The sequence below is a fragment of the Dreissena polymorpha genome, chromosome 1 (genome assembly GCF_020536995.1).
Source record: "Dreissena polymorpha isolate Duluth1 chromosome 1, UMN_Dpol_1.0, whole genome shotgun sequence".
Lineage (NCBI taxonomy): Eukaryota > Metazoa > Mollusca > Bivalvia > Myida > Dreissenidae > Dreissena > Dreissena polymorpha.
Genome location: NC_068355.1, coordinates 182,250,885 through 182,277,903, shown reverse-complemented (window position 1 = coordinate 182,277,903; position 27,019 = coordinate 182,250,885). Strand labels below are relative to the sequence as shown.

The window sequence follows — 27,019 nt, the reverse complement described above, 5'->3', positions numbered from 1 at the left end:
CACCGCCCCATCATCATCTGAAGTGGAGGCTGCTGCCCAGTACAGATGGTTCGTGATGCTCTTTATCCACTTGAAGAGATGATCACAATCCTTCTGCTTTGACAGGGCAACCAGCTTCTTCTTGACAGCTTAAACACATTCAAACAACACCACATGCAGTTTCATGTAAAATAGCTTAACAAGAAATAAAAATGCTGTTGATTAAACTGTTTTTTTTATGTCTTACAGTGAACTAAATGTAGTGTATCCTCTCTATGTGATGACTATATCAACTTATCCCATTTAATAAGAAGTAAACCGTAACACAACTCCAACCTCATTCAACTAAAGCCTCTTTTCAAAAATGATTATGAATAAAAATCAGATGAAATAGTTAAAATCCTGGATACCTTTAGCCACATGCCAGACGTCATACGAATGCTTGATCTCATGATGGTTATCTCTCAACCATTTTTGTATCTGCATGTGGCGATCTGTTACTATCTCTTTTATTAGTATCCCCATCTCTTGTAAGGCAGTAATGCCTCTCTTCAACCCTTCAAGTTCCATGTGGTAGCTGGATGACACCTTGTTGCTCTGAATGTCAATTAATAACAAATTAAATTCCAATGAAAAATAAATGCGGTATCACAAACAGAACAATTAACATGATATATATATATTAAACCACTAGTGTTTTTGTTTTCTGTGTCTTGTAAAGCATGACCTTATTCTGAAATTTGGCACTGAAATAGGGAATCACAGTAGCAAGAGATATATATTTATTGATAATTTACTCTAATCAATGAAAACCTGGTATAAAACATTGAACTAAGACCAATGTCTAACCTGCACTAAATGAAAGCCTATGACATGCCCAGTTGTCATGTCAATCAAGCTATAGGTTCCATATTTAGCGCTGTGTCCAGGGCTGTCACATCTGCCATCGCCAGCTAGTGTGACACTCCTGCCCTCTTCCCTGATGGCAGTCAATGCAGGGGATGTATGGTCTTTCCAAACAGCCTCCACAGCTAGCCACAGGAATGATCTTTGATGCTCGAAGAATGTGCTTATCGAAATGCAAAGTAGGTTCATAAAAGAAAAAAAGTCTCAGCACTTTTGTAGGTGTGCAGCCAGCAAACAGTATTGCTGCACTGAGAAGCAGATTCCCAGCTGGAATGTCTTGCACTTTTGGCTGGGACTCCCACCGCCGTTAGTAGCCACAATCACACGTCTGCCTATGTATGAGCCTATTCGTTGGCTGATGTGTCCTGCTGCAGGCAACCGACATTGAAGGCACGTCTTAAACAGCTCAAGCAGGTTCTCTTCAAATACTAAGTACTTGTTCTGCTCTCGGACATCAGTTCTGAAATAAAACAGAATTTTGCTCAAAATCTATTGCAAAGAATTATATGTAAAAACTCATAAAATTTAACATGTTACTAAAATACCCATGTACATTTCTGTATAAATCATTCAATAATATCAATTTAGAATTCAAATTTGTTCTCTAAATGTGTAAGCAAATTAAAAAAATAAATAAACACATTATAAGAAGTTTTATTATTTAAACTACTGGAGACTGCTTTTAAACCAAGTTTTCCGACGGACAATACTGATTATTAGATTGGCGAATGTGAGATTTTCAAATCATTTTGCACATTTGTTATCCATCATGGGACGGTGTGTAGCACGAAAGAATTACGTCAATATCTCCAAGGTCAAGGTCGCCACGACTAAAAATATATTCATTTTAAAAAACAAAGGGAGTTAATTATAAACAATCAGTTCAGTTTGAGTTGTCTCCCTTTGTCAGACTGGTTGTGTTACTTTGTCCCTTGTTTCAATTTTAGTTTATAAGGTGAACAATATTAGCATGTGAATTAATTTGTTACTTCTTCTTGATCTGCTTCTGTGCTGCACGTCTGGTTTAAGTGAAAGTCAGGGTCAGCAGTTACATCATCCTCATAACCGGCTAAAAAAACAGACTGGAAGGAAGTATCAATTGGGTTGCTGTAGGTGGTGGGCGGTGCCTTCTTTGGTGTTGACGTAAGTATAATGCTCTGATCCGAAGACAGTAACTTGCACTGGACACTGACTGACATGCAAAGGTTTGTTGTCTGGCACTGGACCCTAACCGAAGCCATCTTTACTGCATGCTTGCCAAGAGTCTGTGTACCTGAAACAAAGCAACAAAAACTGATATGATATTTAAAGGATAAGTTTCTGAGGTTTGAAAACAATAGTTATGATACTTAGGAGAATAGTGGCCATTACAACAATAGTGTTTTGACACAGTTGCACAGACATCCCTTTATTTTGGTTAATTAGGTTAATGCTTTTCTAACCAAAACAAAAGATGACAAAAAGAAGCTGGATCTTATACAATTTCCTTGAAAGTAGGGTTCTAACTTAAAAACAACAGTATAATATCACTCCAAGTTAATATATTTTCAAATGTATGCTTATCAACTTCATATTTTTATTTTCTGATATGTCCTTACCTTTTGATGCATGCCTTTCACGTATTTTAATATTAGTTTGGCAACCCTTTGCTGACGTCTGCTTCTTTTGCGGGGCTGTTACCTGTATCAAAACTATAAGTTCTACATAAAAAGTGTTTCTTCATGCCGCTGCAATTCTTATTCACAATTAAAGTGAGATTTAAATATATATCAATCTGTAATATTTTAATCACAATATGTTGAAAAAAACAACACCAAATTATAGAACAGGGTGGTGTTGCATTTCATTAAATCTAGCTTGAGAAATTATGCATTTCACAAAATCAACCATTACATTCTTGTTTCAGAACAATCGGAGCGTATTTGATGAATAAGATGTGAATCCTAAATATAAGTTAATAGCGACATGTTACCATTAAGAGCAATAATGATCCATATTACCATTTAGAGCAATAATTATCCGTGTTACCATTTAGAGCAATAATGATCAGCGTGGTCTGTTTATCTAAATATAGTATCACAATGTAGTACATGCATGATACATGATGCAATGACTGTCTGTACACAGTACAGTAGAGTGTAATTTCCAAATTAAATATTTTGCTTCATTGAATGTTTTGGACACATGTTCTTCTGAAATGTTCTCCTACCTTATACTGCACTGTATAAATATAAAGTTTTAAGAAGTGAATTTTTGTTCACCAAACATTTGTAAAGATCTTGCATACACACTTATAACAGCCATATACATATTATTGTATTCTTTCGTTTCGCTTGATTTACTCTTCTATAACCAATTGTGGCAGGACATTTACAATCAGTAAGATGTTTATAAAAGCAAACAAATACATACTAATAATTAAATAACAGCACGTACCTGCGGTTTAACGACAGGCGTATCCTCATCAAAGCTGACGCTGTTGTTGTTTAGGTCCACCACTTCATCTTGCAGTTCTGGTTTAAATAGCTGGTTCAGTGCGCTCAATCTGTAAGGGTTATTTGGCTTTCGATTAGGAAAAAACATTAATTTGAAAAGGTATCGTATTATATAATTATAATTTGTAACAATAAATAGTCTTTTTTGTCTAGGCAAATAACAGCTAGAGGCCACTATGGATTGAAGTTATAAGTAGCAACATTTTAGCCAACTTGATTTTTGTAACAAAATTTGTAAGAGATTCAGCCAAATTTTATCCAATCATTTTGGGCAACATAAATGTGTTACGTGTTATATATATATATATATATATATATATATATATATATATATATATATATATATATATATATAACTTATTACATATGTAGCAAAACATTAATCATACATGATACTGGTAGAAAACGTGTGGCTTCACAAAATAATATATTCAAGACAAACATGCATGTATTATAAACCAACAAAAAGTTTCGGGGATATTATACATTGTAAACATAATAAGTTTTTAATGAATATAGTTTCATTTATATACCTGCACAACATTTAAAAATAGACCCGGCAAATTTTGTGTTCTTAGTTGCAACCGAAGCAAAGCAAAATTATAAGCTCCTGTGAGCACCGCATAACAAAAAAAAAATATATAATAATATAATAATATATATGATAATAAAAGAAAGAACATTAGATGAATAAATGAAGATTAACAAATTTCTACCAGAGTCTGGACTGATTCAGAGGCAATCTGGGTCCGTTGCACTTCCAGCTCAGATGGCTCTAGATTACTCTTGCCCACTTGTGATGGCACCATCTGCTGCTTAGCCTCTGTGTGCTCATTCAGGATCTAAACTATGAATATTTGGATCTCTTAACAATTTTGTATGTCAGCATGAACTATTTTTAACTTGTAACATCTACACTTTAAAAAACAAGGACAATTTGGCTAAAGTAATTTTTGAGCCAGAGGAAGCCCTACATAATAATTGTTTTGTTATACGAACCATTTTTATATGACATCGTGCAAAACATGGACTGTTGAACTAGTAAACTACAATAAATTCTGCGATTTATGTTCCATTATTATTGGCATTAATGCAATTACTACCATGACTAACCTAAACAATATTTCAAAATAAGCATAACAAATAATTTAACCACTTTATCGATTAACTTTTATACAATTTCAATTTAGCAACAGCTATAAAAAATAAATTATTAATTTCTATTAAAAAAGAACAAAAACAGCATTATCAACAAGAGAAACCGTAATAGCATTTACCCTCTGGACTTCTCTTTTCCTTGCAGTAGGCCTTTGCACCTCTGAAACAAGGTTACTTGTTCGAACATTAATTCCAAACAGTGTCGGTACTGCATCTGGGTCCAGGGCTGGCTTACACGGCAAACCCAGCAACCACTTCGTCCTTGTTGACGAAGAGAACGACTCTAACGTAAAATGCATAGAGCAGACTAGCTGGGTTGTCGCCATCTTTGGCCCGTTCCACTCTGCTCTTGTGGTCTGAATTCCACGAATTCTACGAAGTTTTCTAACCTGATAAAATTTTGGACCTTTTTGACCCAAAGTAGTAATTGTTCGTGACTCTAAATGTTCGGACAATGAATTCAAAACGCTACTTTACCATAATTCTTCCTTGTTCCGCTTATCTAGTGACAATTCAATCAGGCGTTTTTATAACCGGGTTAAGGTCATACAACCTGGCAGACGAATGATGTTACTCTTTCAGTGCTGGAACCGAATTCTGAAGGCCTTTGCAAACATTTTGGATCCAGATGAGACGCCACAGAACGTGGCGTCTCATAAGAATCCAAACTGTTTGCTATTCTGATATAGTATTTTTTGAAAAAAAAATGAAGAAAATGCTAATTTTAGAAATTCAGCAGACGACATTTTAGCAGACGACAAATTTCCCAGCATGCAAATACCTTTGCCTAATTGTGTAGCCAACTGTTCATGCCGGAAATAACAATTGTTTCACCCAACAGCTTAGAGAAAAGTTTATATAAAAAATGTATACTATACAGCGGGATATTAAACAAGGAAGTTATATAATTCTTTTAAGCAATGGGTGCTATCCAGAATGCATAGCCTTATCCGTTCATTAATGTTAACCTATTCTATATATTCGAACCCCTTTGTTTTTGTCTCTTAATGTTTGGGCACCTGTATTGGTTGAATATTTGTTGTATCTAATTTTTTTAGAAACGAACAACATATATTATTTGCAAGTGTCCGAAAACTTAGAGTAATATTGGTAAGTGATTAATATAAAAATGTAAACTACTTAAGGGTTGTATTTTTAACGTTTTCCGCGACCTGTATGATTTGAAAAAGTATTCGGAATGTAAACGCTTTCCTGAGTATGTTCATATTTCTTTTTAAAAACTATGCCTGTATGTCAAAGCTCCGTTGTGAAACTTTAAATTGGTGTTTCAACGAATTGCTCAGTAACAAATTGTAGTTTTAATAGTCCAAAGGTGTGCTGTATGTTTTCATAATGTTGGAGTTGCAAATCTTACCTGTAATAACTGTGTTGTCATGTCTCTTCCTTCCAATTAAGGTTAGACTTTGAGCGTGTCTTTCACAATGCTTGAAGGAATCAAAACGAGATCAAGTTATTAATATAGTGTAAACTGCAAATACTTCGGATTAAAACATAACGAAACAAATAAACTCCCACTTTTTTCGCAAAATAAACCATTAAATTTAAAATTCAGTTTTGGTAACAAAGCTTCTTTTAAGTATCAATAAATCCCATGGGATGTGGACGTTGTATAAATATTGTATCTATTTGTTAAATAGAACAAAGCTTAGATAAAACATAACACTAATTTATATGTATTAAATTGAACAGAATCATCATATAAACTACCGTATATATCTGCCGCATAGACATATTTATTTTAATACTCACGGTTTTGTGCAAACATCCTGATTTGTATAGCGTTGCGTGGGTTAGCGAACTAAGGGTTTTCTCAAGGTGGTATACCTGAATATAGTACAAAGCAATGCACAATTATTGTGTTAAATATATAATGGAAATATTAATGTAGTATTCATGTCGATATATTATTATGTTAATATAGAAAAAGATAATCAATAACACATTAAGTGAATGATTAAAGATCACAAACAATAACTAAAGATATTTTTATTTGCGAAGTCCACTAAAACATATTGTATACATATGTCTTCTTGTTGAAAGCCAATATCGGAATATGGGCAAGTGTTAAATGGACACAGAATGCTGATATATAAGGCGAATAACGAGTTTAATCCTTGATAAAATACGATAACCTATTATGACCATAACATCATTTGGTGTTCTATACATATGCGTTAATTAATGCGAACATTTATTTCAAACAAACTTTTTTGTGACAAACACCAATGATAACAACGAAGCAATATTAAATGAGTCATACATCATCCCGTCCACAGAGCGCTATCGTGCTACACGAGCTCGGCGTGCTGGCCTGATCACACTTGAAACACACGGGTCCAACAGAGGGCAGTCCTTTGATGGAGGCGGTATAATATGTAGTTTGATATCAGGATAAAGAGCAAATTGCAAATTCCGGTACATGCGTTATTTATAAAACATATAAAGTCAAATTAACAATGATAGCAGTGTGTATTATTCTGAAAAACAAAACAATGTTAAACAATGCAGCTTGTATTCATTCATTCAATAGTAACAACCAAGAAAATTGAGTGCATTTCATAAATTAAATAATAAGCAGTTAATACAAAATGTCATTGACACAATACATTGAGGTGATATGAATACCAGTTTGTCCACAGACGGCAGCGTTACAAAGGTTTCCTTGGCAACACTGGGCGCATAGCAACGTGCTACCGTTGGATCGATTCACAACCTCACGTTTGCCGAAAGAGCCACATAGCTTATGAAAACGTGAATAGAACATATCTACTACAATACTTCATCAAACGTGCTTATATTTAATGCATAATATTTGTGTTTTAACATTATACAACATATTATTAACCACGTTTAAGTACATGTTATATAATACAAAGAATATAGAATTTAGCACCCCCTGGGTGCAAAAATGTACCATGTGACATTAAAATTAGAAGGCACAAAGTACATGTTTGCACCAATGGGACGATATAACACTTGAACTGCATACTATTAGTTATAATTAAATATAAAGGAACTGAAAATCCCAGGACATACTTTATATTAACAGCCGTAAGTATGCAATCACAAATGTATTCATACAACAATTATCATTAAAAAACGTTAATCTATGTAACACACATTTAAACTAATAATTGATTTATTCTTTACTTACTTGTCTATCCCGACACCACATATTGAAAACGATGTCCCCATTTGGATTCTCGAATGCGTCAGCATAACAACTCTGAAGTTTTAAAACACAATAATGCAATACGCAATTAATATTCCATTATATAAGGCTTAATATAAGCTATTTCAATTAGTTTTCAATTTCAAATTCAAGTGTATGGTTGGATGGTTTTTAATTGACTTACGTAAAGCAACAATAAAAAACTGTAAAGAAAGAATGTGTTGTTATTTTAAAACAAAAACTGGGCTCTTACACACAGGGCATCATAATATTCCATTATATAAGGTTTAATATAAGCAATTCAAATTAGTTTTCAATTTCAAATTCAAGTGTATGGTTGGGTGGTTTTTAATTGACTTACGTAAATCAACAATAAAGAACTGTAAAGAAAGAATGTGTTGTTATTTTAAAACAAAAACTATGCTCTAACACACAGGGCATCATAATCGACCTTAATGTTTCTAAACGCATGACAAACATATGCAGTCCATGTAACATGTTGTAATGTATTAGATATTTGTAATAATAATAAAACATGGTGATTGGGCATTAATGATCAGTCGAAATTAGTGGGGTAACAAAACGATAGACGTCTTTAAAAACATTACCTCGTGTGATTCGCAGTTCACAGTATAGAGACATTCTCGTGTCAAAGGGGAATCAGTGCAAGATAGACAGATATCCCCACCTTAAAATAACACAATCTTGAAATATGTGTAGCTCAGATCTATATTTACAGAACAAGCAAAAGACCATATCTTAGGCATACTCATTATACTAACATTTATTTTTTCTACACATTAACGTCAAATATCTATATGTCAATCTGCATCAAGAGCTACATCTTAAGGAATATTTGACGATATCGGCAAAAGCTCTGAGACCGCAGAAAGACATTTAAATTATATAATACTACAACCCCTGCAACACCCGCCCGACTGAAATACTTGCAAATTATGTGTTACATAACACAGAAACGAAACTAACTTAAACCACTAGCGTTAAAGTTGAAATTAGACTACGTATTCGTATGAAGTCCGTCAAGTCCATTTAAAGCAACACATTGAAATGAAATACATGTAAATCAATACATATAGATGAAAGTGTGCAAAATTGTCATTAAATCTATAGCCAAGTGAGTAAGTAATTTTTTTATATTTTAAAACCGAAAGTAGTATTGCATTACGTTCACGTCCATTTCGACAAACGTGATTATTTTTAAGTTTTAAAGCGCAAAAAGACGAATTACTACATTGTAACCTCCAGCTATATTCTAATTGGCATAGATAAAATTAAATCTATAGCCTAGTTATCTAGTAATTTATTATTTTTCAAACGGTACCGCTTTTAAAACCGAAAGTTGGATTTCTAAACGTATACATCCTTTTTGACAAACACGATTATTTTTAAGTTTTAAAGCGCAAAAAGACGGATTTCTACCTTGTAACCACCAGATATATTCTCATTGGCATAGGTAAAATATTTTTCCTATTTATACTTAAATTTGATTTTCCATGTATTTCATTTCAAGGTGTGAGGCTTTAAGGAACGATATCAAATTATTTAAAGTAAATGGTTCATTAACACGTTATTATTGATATTAGAGACGTCATCGATACGTTTTATATATTTGTTTAAGATACTATGTAGAAAACGCTTTCACTGCCAATGCCGTAGTTATATTTTATTTTATGTTTAACCCTTCAATTGGCTTCAAGGATCGGGTAAGGGTTGGGGCTTCAAGGATCGTAGATGACAAAATGTGTATTGTACGCAATTCTGTTTTCAACATTGTACGTGCTTTGTTGCAAATACTCTGTAAATTATAAGTCCGACAGAATTGACCCTTTTATTGTCATAATATATTATCATTTTAAATGCGTTTTTTAATAAAATGTTTAATTGATTAATAACATAAATTTTGATCCGATGAAATCAATGCTCATTTGCACCTAAGTGGCCATATAGAGCATGAACTTAACATAGATTATTAACAACTTGTTTTAAAAAATCTACTCTTCGAAGCTGAAGTAATCACAACCATTTTCGTAATTTGCTATAAACACACATTCCACAATTAAACGTTCGCGCGTCTTATCAAAATATTGGTTATATTACACGCAAGTAAGAATATATGAAATCTTGGCTTAATGCATGTGCGTAAAGCGTCGTCCCAGATTAGCCTGTGCAGTCCGCACAGACTAATCAGGGACGACACTTTCCGCTTTTATGGTATTTTTAGTTTTAAGGATGTCCCTCCTTACCAAAAATCAAGTTTAGGCGGAAAGTGTCGTCCCTGATTAGCCTGTGCGGACTGCACAGGCTAATCTGGGATGACACTTTACGCACATGCATTAAGCCCAGTTTTCTCAGAACGCGACTCATATTTAGTAAATTCCGACTTACGCAGAAGCGGTTTGCGTCGTTGTGCTTGGGCCGCCATGTATTCATCGATCGTTAACCCATTTATGCCTAGTCGACTCTCCCATCCTACTAAATTGGATCAATTTATTTCCAAAATTAGGGATGTCTAGTATATTAAATTCTATATTTAGAATATTTCTTACAGAAATTCCTTTAAGCAAACAGCGCAGACCCTGGGTCTACGCTGTTTGCTTAGGCCTTTTTTCTAGACTCTAGGCATAAATGGGTTAATGACCATAACGTGTCACTCACTATGTTTTATTGCTTAAACATGCAGATTTTGTGGAAAGTTAAGATGGATTTAAGCGAAATCGATTCATTAAAATGTTTGTTGAAAACTGATGTTTAATTAATATAAAACGTTGTGTTATTAGTTTGTTCTTGTATTTTTCTGATGTCGCCAATATTTTTTACGTCGTCCGTCTATTTACAGTTTGTTTAACATTTCTTACCAAGATTCACGTGATTTTACATTTGGTTACATGTATAAAAAGTAAGTTTCAGTTTGTTTGACGTAATTAAACACTTATTAAACAATATATAGAGGCATGCATATCTTAAATGTGGGCGGGATTAATATGGTTAAATCGGTCGGTGAACTGATATCACTAGAGCAAAATGTATTGATGTAAAAATTAAACCAGAAATCACTCGTTTGCCAAATGTGGGAAAAGAAAACCTTGTATGCTCAAAAGCGCGTATATAGTACGACAATCGTCACTTATTAGATTACGTGACCTTTAAGTAAACTGCACCTGAGCCTTTATTGAACTCTATTGAACTTAGTCGAGATATGGTCAATGTTACCGTCCCAATTGTGGCTTCATAAATGTATAAGATGTAAACCGGTGCACTTGTTTACGACCGCACTTGACAACTTTTGAAATTGGTCTGAATATGATAAAGACATGTTTACCAAATTGTATTACGATTTTATCCGATAAAATATGGATTCCATAATGTCAACAAGGTATTAATCATATCTGACATGGCGGGTATCTGATAAATACGATAAATTTACCAATAGTATACCGGAGAGCTAGTTATTTGTATCACACCTATAACACATGTAATCTCGAATAGACATTGTTGATATACAAATTCTTTCCAAATGTTATTTTAAATGATATGCACGTGTTGAATTCTAGTACATCAATTCACATCGCATGGAGTACGGTTAATATGCACGATGACGGACGCTGAAACATACTTGGACTACGCTAGCTCACTTTGAGCACTTCGTATGCATTTTTGTAAAGGGTTTATATGTTCCGATAACAATTATTTCCGCAACAAATAAAATTTAATTCATTGACTTCATTGATAACATTTCATCCAGCTACATAACCTTAAATCATTGTAACATCAAAGGGTCATCTAAAAGCGTGCATGCCAAGTTATTTTTTATAAGAGTAATCTTAAAGCTTCTTTAGCTCAACACAAGAAAATATATCTATCATAATGCATTAAATTGTTACACGTTTTGCATTACAAGAGGATTTGCAAAATCCGCTACCGTGAGTTCAATGCGGGGACATTTTGCTACCATTAATGTCACGATACTTTATCTTATCAAAGAATTTCTATTTCCAGATGTGTGACGTCACTGCCCTTGTTTGACCTTTTTACCTACGAATGACATCGTTAGTTCCTTTAAGCTTCCTTTAAAGATAATTAAATGCAAAAACAAAATAGGTTGACAAACCTGAGGTCGTAAGGGTTGTTTGAGCTGTTGTTGACAAAGTGATCGTACTAACTGAAACATAAATGATACGCCCTGAAAGCCGCCTTACATAAATACGTAAAAATACGCAATAGGAGGTGAACTATTCCGTACTTCCGAGAAAACAATAAACGGTACTGGCTTAATTGGTAATCAACATTCAAACTAAAAATTCATCGTTGTATAGATTGTACAGTGTAAGGTTTCCTGCAATGGGTCTGAATAGTTAGCATCGCGTATCGCCTATATTTGTTTTGAAAATGCGTTTGTGGTTATATGTGTTCGACAAAGCAAAGATGCGACCTCTGTTTGTTTATATCTGTGAACTTTGTCGCAGTTGGATTTCATTTCACATTGACATCGCGGAACGGAAACGTCTCACTACTCAAAGATCTAAATTTTCTTACCGGTCACAGTTGTCGGAACCACCATTGGCTGGTCAGATGTTGATGAGCCTGAAAATTAAACATTTAACCATATAATATACTAGTCAGAGTAATGTAAACTATTAGTAACGAAAATCTTCAATTTTAAGCTCTTGACAGACGTTACTGAGATCATGATACAATCCATGATATTTAGCATCACTATTATTTAACAACACCGAACATATTACTACATAAAACTTAATAGTGTGTGAATCATTCACATTGATTACCGCATTTATATATCTCCTAGTACACACGATGTGACGTTTATGCCACCCTCGCATAATTGTTTTTCTGTTTAGTAGTGCCGCATCAAATACGGTTTAACTTTTATGAATTGTTATGGTTAGTCAGCCCCACAATCGACGAACGTCCCCTATTTACTAGTGCGAAGGTGATTTACATAACTATACATTTATATATAACATATATATGATTAGAAGTACGGATGCTTGCTAGCGATTGGCAGAAGATTGCAAAGAATACATGTTTATCAATGTTGACACAAACCTGTACGAATTGGCCCTTGATTACACATATCTACTTGGCAACATTTGTAACATAATTCGACATCGCCAGTCGCACGCTTGCCAAGTAACGCATGGGTACCTGAATGACCGGGGCAAGTCTGTAACATAGTATAAACGTGGAGAGCTTCATTACTTGCATGAACCTTTTCAGGAGAAAAGTCGACCTGACTTTTAGTAAGGCACATTACCAATATCCTACACAACGTAATACAATAAACTTAATACGACAATAATCGTGCAATAGTTATTACAATTGGAGTAACAGCAATGTACCTGTCCAGAAAACTATTGGTCTAAGTTCAATGGACTTAACATAGAAATAAATTTTATAGCAGAAAGATTAACACTTACTAAAAACATCATGATGCTTTGTTGAATAATAAAGTGTTGAAAGGCTAAGGCAAAATCAATCGATACAGTTTGTCAATGGACATTGTTCCATTACCTGCTCATGTAAGAATTGTGTGCTCCTTTTAGATATATAATTATCAATTATTAAAATATGTACACACACTACGGGTGTTTACTGCATTTTTAAATCAAATGTAATACACACCTTACTGTCCTGAAAACCGAATTCGTAATTAACCGTTCCGTTCGGGTTCAACAAGTACTTAGCATAGCATTCCTGGACGCAAAAATTGATCGCATCACGTAAGTTTTGCATATTATGGTAAACACTAAGACACAACTTCACGTTTTAGCTTTGTAATGCACATTGCAATGATATTGTTATATGTTTTATTGAATTAAGGAGTGTAAAACTGATTACAATACTTACTTGCCCAGTTGAACATGTTGTAGAGGTAACACATGGGAAACTACTAGGCATAGATGTACAGCTTAGGCAGTGTGCCCCAGTTGCTTGGAACAAATAATTCAAAATTTGTAGGTGATAGTTTATAAGATAATCATAATATCAATTGCTTTTTTGAGATCGTTGATATTTGTTTTTAAGAGCGTTTTAAAACACCATCTTTTTAAAACTATAAATTGTATTATTGACTGAAACGCTTTATCTAATCATATAAAGACTTAACACGCAAACAATGTTTCTTCGTTGTATCATGTATTCGTCTAAAATGCCATTAGCTATCATGACATTGTTCTAATTGCTCTCAAAGATTACCTTAAATATTAAATATCAAGTAATACGTTGTCATGACTTTCAATAACTCACTAAACGCATTTAGGTTCTGGTTCTAGTCACAGAAAACGGACTCGAGCGCGTTTAAAAATAAGCCTTAGGCTTTCTATGCAATCGAGCTAAAATAAAGAAGTTTAAACTAAACGCATTCAATTAGCCATACTACAGAAGAAAAAAATCGTTGCCTTACAATAAAATGATTCTAGGATTTTAAATATTTCAAACAAAGTTAAGATAAAATATAGTGTGATATCAGCTGTATATTTTAAAGTTGTAATAATAATCAAACTCCAGAATCACATACACATTTACATGAGATAAATGTGTGTAGGCGTTTTTGACACAAACAAGTATTAATATAATTCAACACAATACATACAAGAGTAATTAAACGTAAAGTTGTTATTAAAGCTTGCGCCACCGCCTTGGAACGGTCAATGCAAAGCTTTATTGATCTTAAAATGCAAAAACTCACACTTAGCCACCATATAAAAACAAATGATGCACACTGTAAATGCTCTTTAACACTTGAGTATCGCAAATTAAAAGCAGAAGGTAGAGCGATTGCGTCTTGACAATCAATGATTGGGTTGCTATACGGACGGTTTATACGTCATTCTAAAGTAAGATCGTCATTTTTTAATCATTTTAAGTTAAATCAATGGTAATTTATAACAGCGAAATAAACGAAGGTTTTGCAACTAAACAAATACCTGAATCGAAGCAAAGGAAAAACCACACAACGAGGATTACAAGGTCCATTTCTGAAAAAGATATTTACTTATCACGACATTGCAGTGTTTTGCTCTTTTATATTTGAATAAATGCTATCGAAACATATATGTGAAGATGCCAGGTTTAAAAGTAAAAATATAAAGTCACATGAATTTATATATTATGTATATGACAAACAAAAGTTTAGGAAAATATAACGCATTAAATAGATAAGAAAATGAAGAGAGATTGGACGTACCTTCAAGTGTCCTGCAGATAGTTGACTTTAATACAATTGGCATTTATAGGTAGCGTTTGCGTTAAATGTATGTCATTGCTTATCTTTAACTTGTGAACAAAGTACAGGAACGGGAAAGTGTGTAGTTCTGCACTGTAAAAAGGCCAGAGACTCAGTGAACTTGTCTCAACCCACAGCAATCAGTATCAGCTAGTTTATTCAGTGCTTTTCTATTTAACACGACACTCAAGCGTAACATCGTAGTTGAGCATTCGTTATGATCCGATTTGGCGCATATACAAGTTGAGCAAACACAAATATAAGATTAATATACTTAACTATGCCGTTTCTAGCGGCTTCTGTGTTCACATTGTTTATATAATTAATCTCCATTTATATATTGTTTGGTACAGTATACATATCGCGAACATATACACGAAACGACATGATGTAAGGATGAACCAACTTTAGGTCCGCATGATCACGCAAACCAGGATAAATACATCGCAGTGTCGATCCCTTTGTCAATGATTAAGGTCATCTTATGAGGGGTTGTGATGCTTATCTTAGTAATTGTCGTCGGGATTATTTTTTTCAAAATAAAATATAAAAAGGGGGTAAAAACGGGATTAAAATATATGCGATGTGTTCACATTATGTCATGTTTGATTGTACTGCATACGATAATAAAACGGGATGGTCGTAGATATTCTGAAATACCATTATTTAAGCAAAATGATACCTACATTCATATGCAAGATAGTTTGTTTTAAACTGTTTCACTTTATATTGAACAGTTTACGTAAAACACAAATTCATTTTAAAAGTTCTAAACTGGATTAGAAAAGATATTAATATTGTTTTAATTTTATTTTCCCGAAAACCGGGCAAAAAGCAAACAAAAATATACGATAGGTGCGTTTTTATTTTTAAGTGAATATGCAAGAAGTGTATTATGTCATATGAAACTATCAAACCTCTATGTTAATACACAAATGCATTAACAGCACATGCCATAATGTTTATCTTTGTCAAAAGTTCACTTTTAAACTTAAGCTTTATTCACGGTCATAAACAATAACAGCTACATAACTAAATTAAAATGGAAAGTGTTATCAACTTACTATGTGGAATAATTTAAGAATTATCTGCACTTGCGATTTGATAGGAATAAAGGCTGTGTATATAGCATATAGCATTGGGTCAAGTTGCCAGTGTCGACCCCGAAATGAAGCCGCTTAATTGGTTTCCAAATACACTAACTAACCACCGCTGTACATTTAACAAACAAACGAAAGCTTCAGTTCAGTACTTTCATGACAGCATTATCTCGATTAGTTCTCCCTTTGGAGCAGGATTTTATGCGGGCTAAAGTCAATAACTCAATAACTTAATAGCATAATACCTTCATTTTAAAGCACAGTTTGTCGCTGTTTAATTGTACACACACGACATAAAATACGATTATATTTAATTATGTTATATCGCTCTGAAATGTCATTAGGATGTGCGGATTTTTCGACTTCAACCGAAGTCGACGACAATGTTTCAAAAGTCGACAGGTTACGCTGGAAAGTATATGATTCATGAAACCGAAAACACACAAATTAAAGAAACAAAATTAGTTAATTTTTTGTGCTTGCATATTATTCATCATGTTACCTTCTTTTTGTAAGGCACCTTGAATGCAAAACTCGTTAACATTTTTTGTTGAGCATTAACATCTGATCTATGAATATGACTATTCTTGGCGATTTTCATACGTCAGTTATCCTCACAATTTCATACAGATTATTATAGCGTTTTGGTTCATATTAAAAGAACAATTCACGTCTAAACTGATATACAGCGATGCTTTTGAACAAACACAAATTCAACAATGAAGTTAAAAAAGCAAAAGCTGTGCCTCCATATTTATAGAAATATAATTGTACGTGACGCCTACCAGCCAGTGAATGCATCTTTATTTGTTTGTTTACTTTTTTAAAATGAAATTGCTCGATACAAACTGGTTCTATTGACGTGCAAAAGAACGATGTATATTGGTAAGCTCGTATTAATTAATATGTATACTAGTTTTGAACTCTAACATCTTATTAAAATTATCGTTTCTCTGTTTTGATCAAATAATTTTGACCTTTAGATCGAATTCAAAGTACTTGATACAAAACACAGTTTATATATAAGTTATTGATTGTGATTTCATCGGTTTTATTAAACTATTTAGATACTAGTGCATGTAAAAAATGACCCAATCGTGAAGGCTGTGTGACTTTTAATGAAGTACCGTTTACTGCAGGATTATTTAGTTGGTACAAAGTCAAACGTTACCAATCACATGCATATACATAAATATACGTATTTGCCGTATTTGCTAAATCACACTACTAACTTATATAAAATTGTATGAAAAGAAAGTTACAGCGTGATAATATTGTATGTAGAACATTGATGATTGGATGAACTATTAACGTCTATGATAAGTTTGATTAACGCTCGCTCTATTTACTTGCAAGACAACATACCTTTACGTTCGAAAACACTTAAATTGTAATTCGTAATCGTCATTAAGCTTAACACTCATAATTAAACTACGTATAGGTACACTTACAATTAATCTGCGTATAGTTAAGGATACATTATAAAAGGTGCATTACTATTTATTCTGTGAAATGTTTGCATGTACTACACCATCTGTTATTGACAGATATCAGCTCAATTGTGTAAGTGTGTGATTACTATGGTGTACGGATAGGTCCAAATGTCGTATTCGTATCATTATGAATGACAGCACTGGAGGGAAATAGGAGATTGGTTTAAGTCTTCTAATGAAAGCAATAAACATATGACTAGCTATTAAAGACTGTAGTACTTTTTGGTATCTTGACCCACTGGCATACAGAGAGCATACGCAAATCCAGAGCGGGCAAAGCTTGCTTATTACCGGAACAAACCCTCTTTGGAAGAAACACCCTTCACTAAATACGGCATAGCGAGAGAAACCCCCTTTCAAATATTCAGGGGCTCTCGTTTAGCCATTTTTGGGGCCGAAATTCTGCCCCATTCCCCCTTAAAATAGTATACTTTTTTCCCCTATTTCAGCTAAAAACTCCCCCTCCCCTTTTTACCTTTATACCTATGTTGCCAGCTGATATTGTGCTAGTAACCTTTGATTTAATGTTTATTATGTAAATTACATTAAAATATAGCAATATAAAGTGTTGAATGGTTGGTAGAAAGATCTTCTAAAATTTCCATTTACGCCAAAACGATGCAAAATTCCCCCCTCTAAGGACCCCAGCCCCAATCCCCCAAAGTGTAGCAAGGGCCCTGCTGGACTTTACACCTCTCAAGGTGTAGTCATTACACCTCCCAAGATATTGATTAGCTTAGGTGATCACACCTTCCAATAGATAACTTATGAGCAACAGATTGGATTTGTCATGTAACATGGCACTGATAAGATAAATGGTTGCTCAAATTATTGAATTGAGCAGCCATCATCTAAAAGTGTGTCATTTACATCACATTTCCAATCTGTGAATATAAGTTATTTATTTGTAGGTGTGATCATACCCACTAACATATTACTATATTTGCTGCATGTTATAGATAAAATTAATTAAAGTAAAGTGTTGTGGTAAAGTATACTTTATTCATTGATCCAAATGAAATACTCTATTTACAGAGAACTTTAAAATGTTTGTTTCTTCAATCATGCTGAGATATTAAATCAATGATAAAGACTCATTGAAACACACATTAATATTGATTAAAGCAGACGCATCATTAATCAAGTGAAGTGTGCCCCATTATAGGTGTGATCACACCTTAGTAGGGCCAAACATAACAAAATGTCTGGTTCTGGTGACCAGACCTACCCTAATTTTTGCTGCCAACACTAGACTTATTTTTCTGCCTCGAGTAAGAAAAAGTTTAGTACGAAAATAAAAATGATGCAAAACGTAGAAGTAATATCCTAAAAGTGTATAAATTTTGACATTGAACATTTTACGCCACGCCGCATAACTGTTTTCCCAAAATAAAAATAATTCAGAATTTGATTGGTTACTTTGGTTACTGATAATCTCGTAGCCAATAGAAATCGTTGTTTAAACTTTTCCACTCATATTGTCATGCGGAACAAATTTAAATCTAGGTCATTAATGTTTATCAGATCATGTCACTGAAAAAAGGTGCCCAAATCTGACGACTCTTACACTTTGAAAATAAACTTGGGTCATCAGAATATACACTTTAATGGTTCTTATGACAGAAGTACAGTTGTTGTCTTTTTTTAGTTTCGTCGAACGGAACAACAACTAGCGAACCCAAAATCGATCGCAAAGTGGTAACTGTTATAACTGACTCTGTCACATCAGGAATCCAGTCAAATGGATAAATTAATTCAGCCGATAAACTTCATTTCAGAAAATAAAAAAATTCTAACCTTTAATCCACTGTCTTCATATGTATATATAATTATATTTGTTCCCGATATTAAAAGTTGCAAACAGGTCCCATTCATAAAGCAGATAATCCAATCAACAATTTTTTCTTTTGACAAATACGGCAGCATTTCCATTTACTCCAATGAAATATCAATCACTATTTTATTGACTTTTGATTAACAGTAGCAACACTCTTTTAAAATTCCCACACAAATTAAAAGTAAAACTGAAGATTAATTCCTAAGAGTTCTTAAAATAACACTGGACTACAAGGCAGCTGTTCTGTATTCCAGATCAAAGGGCAGTCTTCGCTTGTGTATGATGATTTAATGTCCTGTTCATTTTGCAAATATTAACACACAAAACTTGTCAAAATTTAAGTTTATACAAGTCCAGGAACTGGGAAAATAGAAAACACATGAGTGTGCATGTGGTTTTCCCAAATGAAATAAATTGCATTTAAATTTGGCGCCTAAAAATGTGGGAAATTAAAAATTTTCCACAAACTTATAAATTCTTCTGCAAACAATATAAAAAGGAAAGGGTGATTTAACAATATAATTTTGAATAACAACCATTTAATCTACACTGAAAAGAAAGATTGTATTGTTATTATTTCTATCTTCTTATGTCAAATCTGAAGAATAAAAACAGAGCATGTAACAGGAACAAGACATATTATTTTATTTTGCCTAATCTAATCAATTATGTTTATAGTTTGGGAGGTGTAATGACTAGGGGTGTTACATGTGGGAGATGTAACTACTGGAAATCTTTCAGAGCGTTCTCTCACAGCTAACTTCTTTAATTTTGATCAAAACCCTACATTGTTGGTACTCATTAGAATCATCTCAATGAGACAATTTTTATGAGCACCAACAACATAGGATTTTATTCACCAATATGCTTGTAATTGCCTTGTAAAGACCCCTTTACTCCTTTATCTGAAACCCTGGTATTTACCCTCTTACCTGGGGTCATCCTCAGTTTTGCTAACATGGGGCTAATCTTGTCCTCACATCTTAAACTGGCATCAACATGGCGTATACTGCCGTTTGGTGTTCTCGGTTGATTTGCACTCTTCCTGTTTCAAATGGAATAGTCGTCCACGTTTAGGGGTACCCTCTATGATTGAAGTTGGCACATTTTCTGTTTGCAACGTTGTAAGAGGCGTGATCCTCTTCGGCTCCATCACCTGAGTTTTAGATGTTCGCCCGTCATCTGATGGGGAAGTTTGGGATATAGATTGTCTGGGATGAAGTACGTTCGACATTTTACCATTGTATCTTTACCAGAAACTCCAGAATTAATGGGAGCCTTCTTAAGAGCACAATAAGAATGATATTAGAGAGCCAGCCTGCATATTCGTTTTTATTTTAAAATGTCCCGCAAAATGTATCCGGAGAGCCGTTAAAATTATCTATACCGTGCGAAACACACTAAACAAATCTTTTGATGAAATTCTTAATGTTTGTCATTTTTAAATGTTTACACAAACATCAAATAATGTGGTTTATTCGACCATATAATTTCTCTATCGAGAAGCACTTTTCGAAGTAATAAACCATAATAAATTTGCTAATTTTTAAAGTGCAGGCTTCGATCAAGGGTCAGGCCACGGAGTGTATATTCAATATACACTCCGTGGTCAGGCACAAGGGGCCCATGACCCCATCCCTAGTCGGCTGACGACAGACCTTATTTGCCCAAAATGAATCCAACTTCTTTTTGCAACAGAATATAGTTTGATTTATCTCTGCCAAAAAAACGGATATTATAAACGGTTGTATTTACTCATTTTACAACATATAATGAAAATGTATGTAGACTCAGTCAGGGGCTTCTCTTAAAATGACAATATCGATCATCATTTATTACTCATCGCATCGATACAGGACATTTACCATAGCATTATATATATATATATATATATATATATATATATATATATATATATATATATATATATAAACATTATATCTTGTGTAAAGCGACCACTCTTACGCAAAGCATGAATGTCTGTAAAACCAGGTGACAGTTTAACACAGGATGTAAGTCATGCAAAAAGCTCATTCCAGAGCTTTTCACATGACTAGCATCCTGCAATAAGCTGTCAACTGTCTTAAATAATACTTTGAAAACATCTTATTTGCCCAAAATGAATCCAACTTCTTTTTGCAACAGAATATAGTTTGATTTATCTCTGCCAAAAAAACGGATATTATAAACGGTTGTATTTACTCATTTTACAACATATAATGAATATGTATGTAGACTCAGTCAGGGGCTTCTCTTAAAATGACAATATCGATCATCATTTATTACTCATCGCATCGATACAGGACATTTACCATAGCATTATATATATATATATATATATATATATATATATATATATATATATATATATATATATATATATATATATATATAAACATTATATCTTGTGTAAAGCGACCACTCTTACGCAAAGCATGAATGTCTGTAAAACCAGGTGACAGTTTAACACAGGATGTAAGTCATGCAAAAAGCTCATTCCAGAGCTTTTCACATGACTAGCATCCTGCAATAAGCTGTCAACTGTCTTAAATAATACTTTGAAAACATCTTAAAGACGGTCGCGCAATACAATATCAAATTGACTGTATGACGTAATAGCTGAAAAATGCGGCAATAATAGATTGATAAACATTTACAAAAGACAAAAGAGAAAATAAAAAAAGATAAACATTCAATATAAGTTTATAAAACCTGTGTGCCCCAAATCCATCCTTCTATTACAGATTAAAGGAACGCTCTATTTTTTACAACAAGCCGGTTCATGAAGTGAATGAAAGCTGAAATTCATCAAGCAAACATCTCACAACAAATACAGGTAAAGTGGCATATTTGTTATTTATTTGCTATATCATGCATCGCATCTCTTCTAAAGCAACGGTTCAGTTGAATAAAAACAGTCGATCTTTGTCAATATCGCCGTTAATTATTTTACGTACTTCATAGCCTCGGATCAGCAATATAGAGAATTCACGACAACAGTATGCCGTAGGCCTGAAGACTTTTCATAAGTCTATAAGGCCTACTGTTTTCGCAAATAGTCATATTTTGATATTTTTTTTGTAAATAGTTTTCTCCACTAATGCGATACCTGATTATCCTTATTAGTAGCGTAATTGGCTTCGTGTCAAATTATAAGCCTATGGGTTTATTTTTTCTCTAGTACTGGTATTTGAAATATCCCGTCGGGGCTGAAAGCCCAACTATTCATACACGATCTTGGTATTTGTGTACAAGCACATGTTCTTCACATCTTTAATTAAGGTCTTTTGAAACAATATTAACCAATTGAGAATGTAATAATGATGAGTAAATTCTCCATTTATCAACAATCTTTCATACGTCGTCTGTCATGTTGCCGTTGTCTGCTACAAAAAAAAATCAATAGATGTTCGGTATGCTTTCATTTACATGTCTCTGACGTAGTTTATAGTGGACTTCGTGATAAATGGTTGTGATTTGACTTGCATTTGGTGTTTTCGTCGTTAAAACACGACGGTCTCCGAACAGAAACGGTCCAAATATATTTGCATACAAATGTTATGTCGTACTATCCGAGGACATTTTCCGATTCCCCGATAGCGGGGTTATTCCAACCGCTAGCTTGTTAATTTTGACCAAATCACTATTTTGTTGGTACTCATTAGAATCGTCTCGATGAGACGGTTCTAATGGGCACCAACAGCATGGGATTTAACGAACAATTAGCTTGTAATTGCCTCATTACGATTCCTTATCCCGATTTATTATATTTTCCGATTTATTTTTTACTTTATTTTAGTTTATCTTTAGACAATCAATCGATTCAGATTGTCACTCCGCATCGGTCTGTGCAAACAACACAGACTGGTCCGGAATGTTATTTTCTCAAATCTATGTGTTAAGAATAGTTCTATGGTACTTCCTTTTATAAACATTGTCACCGAAGCAGCAAGTCCTCATTTTATACAATCATTCGATTGTCACATTTAGATTGATTATTTTGTAAAAAGCTATACGTAATCAGCGTTTGTTTTTGTGGATTTCATATATGATGAAAATGATTATGTAGTGAACATCCTTTTAAATTTTTCATGCGCATGCAATCATTTATATATTTACATCAAAATAACCATCGATAGACACTTAGAAAAATAAGCTTCAGAAGCTACCATTTCATATACTTAACTTAAACAAATTCCGGAAAGGGACCCGGACCATCCCCTTCCCTTACGTACCGAATCTGTGCCCCAAGCTAGGTTCCGTGCTTGAGGTGAATATTTTTTTATGCAATCGGGGAATATATATATATATATATATATATTTATTTATAAAGTCTCTGCATTTTTTGAGTACGAATAGTATTTCTGCCATACAGTTTGAAATTACTTTGTGTGGTTCAAATTTACAAACCGGAGAGGAACTTGCTTAAAGTCGGACGGACGACTTAAGGCATACATTTTGTTATTGGAAATATACGTCGCAGGGTCAAAACCTTGTTAAGATTGATTTCATTATAAACCAGATACATACGAATACCATTTCATACCCTTGGAGACTCTTCTAAGGTAACACCTATTCGCAACCTCTATTCAAATCGATATAGCTCCATTGTTTTTGAACTGATTTTGTTGAAATTTAAACAAAGACTAATACAAGACATAGTTTTAGTTGATCAATTCCAATTAGTTTTACAGGAAGTATAAGGTTTTGTTGAATTATGCTTGTTTGAAATTTCAACAAAATCCATTCACAAATAAGGGAGCTATATCGATTTGAATAGACGTTTCGTGAAAAAAGTATCCAAGTGTATATACGTACCGATTATTTGTGAGTGGTGTACAATTGGAATAAACACTTTCACTTATGAAGGAAAGCAAAATTCTGTCCTCCATTTTATAATAAGCAAAAAAACTTGTGGATGGTATGTGAATTCAAGACAAATGCAAAGTCTTTATTTTCGCCGATAAGTAAACCCTACTGTTGGGAGGTGTTATTCATGAATCAAGCCAAACTCATGACTGTGAAACCATAAATTTCGTTGGGCGCTTATTTTCGTGGGTTACTTCGGTAGGCTGATCAACGAATTAAAGATTCAAAGAACTTCAGTGCTTTGACTTACGCTGTGTAAACGCCCTGTAAGTCAAAGCACATTAGTTCGGCGTATCATAAATCCGTTTATCATATTGCAACCCATTATATCACCCCTTTTTCTGAATATTGAAAATCCACGAATTTAGGTACCAACACAACAAATTGTATATTTTTCTTTAAAAACAACGAATTTTCGAGCCAAGCCAACGATTTTAACATTTAAGCACACACAGTAATATCATTCTTCTAACCGACGATAACTGATGGGTTGATGGAAGGACTCGAATCTCTCCACCCAGCATGAAGTCTTGCCTTCAGAATTCGTGTAATGTTGGCGTACAAGGGATCCGCTGACCTATTGACGTTCTCATCCGGATCGATTGTGTGATCATACAGTTCTTTCCCGTGTAATCTCGTCCAATCCGGAGTATGTGTGGTATACGAGAACTCGGGCCATTCCGTATAACGATGTTCGTCGGTTCTGATGGTGTAGCCCATAATATTGGTCATAGACTGAGTTCGAGGGTATTGAGAAAACGCGGCGTTTTTCCATTTCATTGATGGGTTTGAGACTAGTGGCATGAGACTTTCCCCTTCGGTGCACGTTCTTACCGACTTTGAATTGGGTGGACATACTGGCAGTTTGGGTAGACCGGAAGCTTCCACAAGTGTGGGGAATAAATCCACCATTTCAACAAGACTCTCTGTCACGATTCCTTGATCGGTCAATCCCGGTATACGAATTATCATTGGCGCATGCGTGGCCAATTCGAAGTTGGTGAACTTACACCAGAGGCCGTGCTCTCCCAAGTGATATCCATGATCACCTATAAGTGATACGATGGTATTGTTATCCAAGTTTAATCGTTTCAGTTCATCGAGCACACTCCCAACCATTGCGTCAAGATAACTGACGGCGCTGTAGTAGGCTTTACGAAGGCCAAGGGTGGTGTTATCCGGCAGACTGGAGTTTATAGCGCCTGAGGCTTGGAGGGCCACCATATCATCGTACTGGCTTAACTCGTTAATATTCGTCCAGGCAACTGGCGGCATGTGTACAGGTGGTAAGGGGTTCCGGGGTAGGATTACGCTTTCTTGGGGATAGTGCTTTGAATATGATATTGGGGATATAAATGGCAAATGGGGTCTAATAAACCCAACGGCTAAGAAGAATGGCTGATTTTGGTACTTGCCTCCCTTTGCAAAATAGCCCAGTGTTGTGATGGCATCCTTAGCGATCCTCATGTCCTGGAGAGGGTCTGCTATCGTGTCGTTGTCTGGTACGAACTTCCAACTTCTTTCGTGACCTTCAAGTTTACCGGGATTTTCGCGATGGTATGGCAAGGACCATGATATTGGATCGTCATGTCCACTAACGTTGGGTGAGTGGAAGATCTTCCCCATTCCGACGGACATGTGGCCGTGGTTCTTGAAATATTGTGGTATCGTTGTGAAATTACCAGACACATTGCGCCAATATGCATTCAGGTCCCAGACCAGAGTTGTATCTGGTCTTCGGCTAGTTAGGAAAGATGTGCGGCTCGGAGAGCAGAGTGCTTGTTGTACGTGCGCCCTCTTAAACAAGATGCTCTTACTTGCCAGTTGGTCGATGTTGGGTGAGTAAATTGGCGGGTCCGTTGTCGCCGGAAAGTCCGAGCCTCTGTAGCATCCTAAGTCCGGTCTAAGATCGTCAATGACAATAAACAAGACGTTTTTACAATCGTATCCACGTAATAGTGTTCCTATCACAACGGCGAGCAAATAAGCCCTGATTTCCGACATTTGTATAACCATCGTCTGTCAGCTTCAAATGGATTGTGAGGGCTATTCCTCTTATCAGTTGTCATGTCTGACCCATTATTACAGTCATAACATTCAAATGTCAAGTGAACAAATTTCATTGGTTTAAACAGATCTTATGATCGTATGATCAGAAACGTAGTTCCTTCATATCACAATGAACAGTATCCAGATTAAGTTTGCAAATCCAGATTATTTGCAAACTTATTTTTTTTATTTATTGAACAAATGTTATGAAATTTTGCATATTTGTAGGGGGCATTGAGTACATACATATAATTGAAAAAAAAAGAGTAAAAATGTTTTTGAAAAGTAGAGTTATTTGATGATAAAGTTGCCATCCCCCGTTGGATCCCAACGGGGTTTTGGTTCCCCCGTTAAGAATTGCAATTTTCCAACGGGAGATTTTTCCAGACGGGAGAATTTTACCTATATTTTACAAAAAATGTAATTTAAATATTATGCTTTGTTTTCTGTTTCAATGTTTACAAATACACATGTTTAAGTTATAATTGTAAGAAATATGTACTTTAATAAGAAAATAAAGTGTTTGTAGATTTTCTTCCCCCGTGGGGTTTTGACGGGGGATCCCGTGAAACACCCATATCCATTAAACTCCAACGGGGTTTTCACGGGGGACCCCGGCAAACTCCCATTTAAATTAAACCCCAATGGGAGTTTGACGGGGGATCCCCGTCTAACT

The 27,019-nt window shown here is 34.5% G+C and overlaps 2 protein-coding genes across 8 annotated transcripts; both read right to left on the bottom strand.

Moving 5' to 3' along the window:
- Positions 1 to 1,074: 1,074 nt before the first annotated feature.
- Positions 1,075 to 15,078, bottom strand: LOC127864185 (uncharacterized). 7 transcript variants are annotated; one of them, XM_052403883.1, is made up of 18 exons: positions 14,957 to 15,078; positions 14,697 to 14,747; positions 13,618 to 13,700; positions 12,817 to 12,934; positions 12,286 to 12,333; positions 11,861 to 11,911; positions 8,340 to 8,419; positions 7,714 to 7,785; positions 7,185 to 7,299; positions 6,820 to 6,911; positions 6,309 to 6,383; positions 5,914 to 5,983; positions 4,658 to 4,698; positions 4,097 to 4,222; positions 3,322 to 3,430; positions 2,484 to 2,565; positions 1,875 to 2,158; positions 1,075 to 1,345 (listed from the first exon to the last, which is right to left on the bottom strand). In XM_052403883.1, exons 1-15 carry the CDS (start codon positions 14,997 to 14,999, stop codon positions 3,404 to 3,406), a joined length of 1,092 nt encoding a protein of 363 aa, XP_052259843.1. In that variant the 5' UTR covers positions 15,000 to 15,078; the 3' UTR covers positions 1,075 to 1,345; positions 1,875 to 2,158; positions 2,484 to 2,565; positions 3,322 to 3,403. The 7 variants fall into 7 exon arrangements, with proteins under 7 accessions (XP_052259843.1, XP_052259849.1, XP_052259847.1 ...); XM_052403889.1 differs by lacking the exon at positions 13,618 to 13,700 and having other exon boundaries at positions 14,957 to 15,006; XM_052403887.1 differs by lacking the exons at positions 1,075 to 1,345; positions 1,875 to 2,158; positions 2,484 to 2,565 and having other exon boundaries at positions 3,412 to 3,430; positions 4,097 to 4,227.
- Positions 15,079 to 20,017: 4,939 nt separating this feature from the next.
- On the bottom strand, positions 20,018 to 25,920 carry LOC127864854 (iduronate 2-sulfatase-like). Its single transcript, XM_052404756.1, has 2 exons — positions 25,129 to 25,920; positions 20,018 to 20,023 (listed from the first exon to the last, which is right to left on the bottom strand). The coding sequence occupies exons 1-2, from the start codon at positions 25,918 to 25,920 to the stop codon at positions 20,018 to 20,020; spliced, it is 798 nt and encodes a 265-aa protein (XP_052260716.1).
- Positions 25,921 to 27,019: the final 1,099 nt, after the last annotated feature.

Bases quoted from the DNA above. Each gene is read 5' to 3' on its own strand.
- LOC127864185 (XM_052403883.1), bottom strand. From the start codon at position 14,999: ATGCCAATTGTATTAAAGTCAACTATCTGCAGGACACTTGAAG. The intron at 5,984-6,308 runs GTGAGTATTAAA...GATTCCTTCAAG, and splicing joins CAGGATGTTTGCACAAAACC to CATTGTGAAAGACACGCTCA. The intron at 4,699-5,913 runs GTAAGATTTGCA...ACCTTGTTTCAG, and splicing joins TGACAACACAGTTATTACAG to AGGTGCAAAGGCCTACTGCA.
- LOC127864854 (XM_052404756.1), bottom strand. From the start codon at position 25,920: ATGGGGAAGATCTTCCACTCACCCAACGTTAGTGGACATGACGATCCA.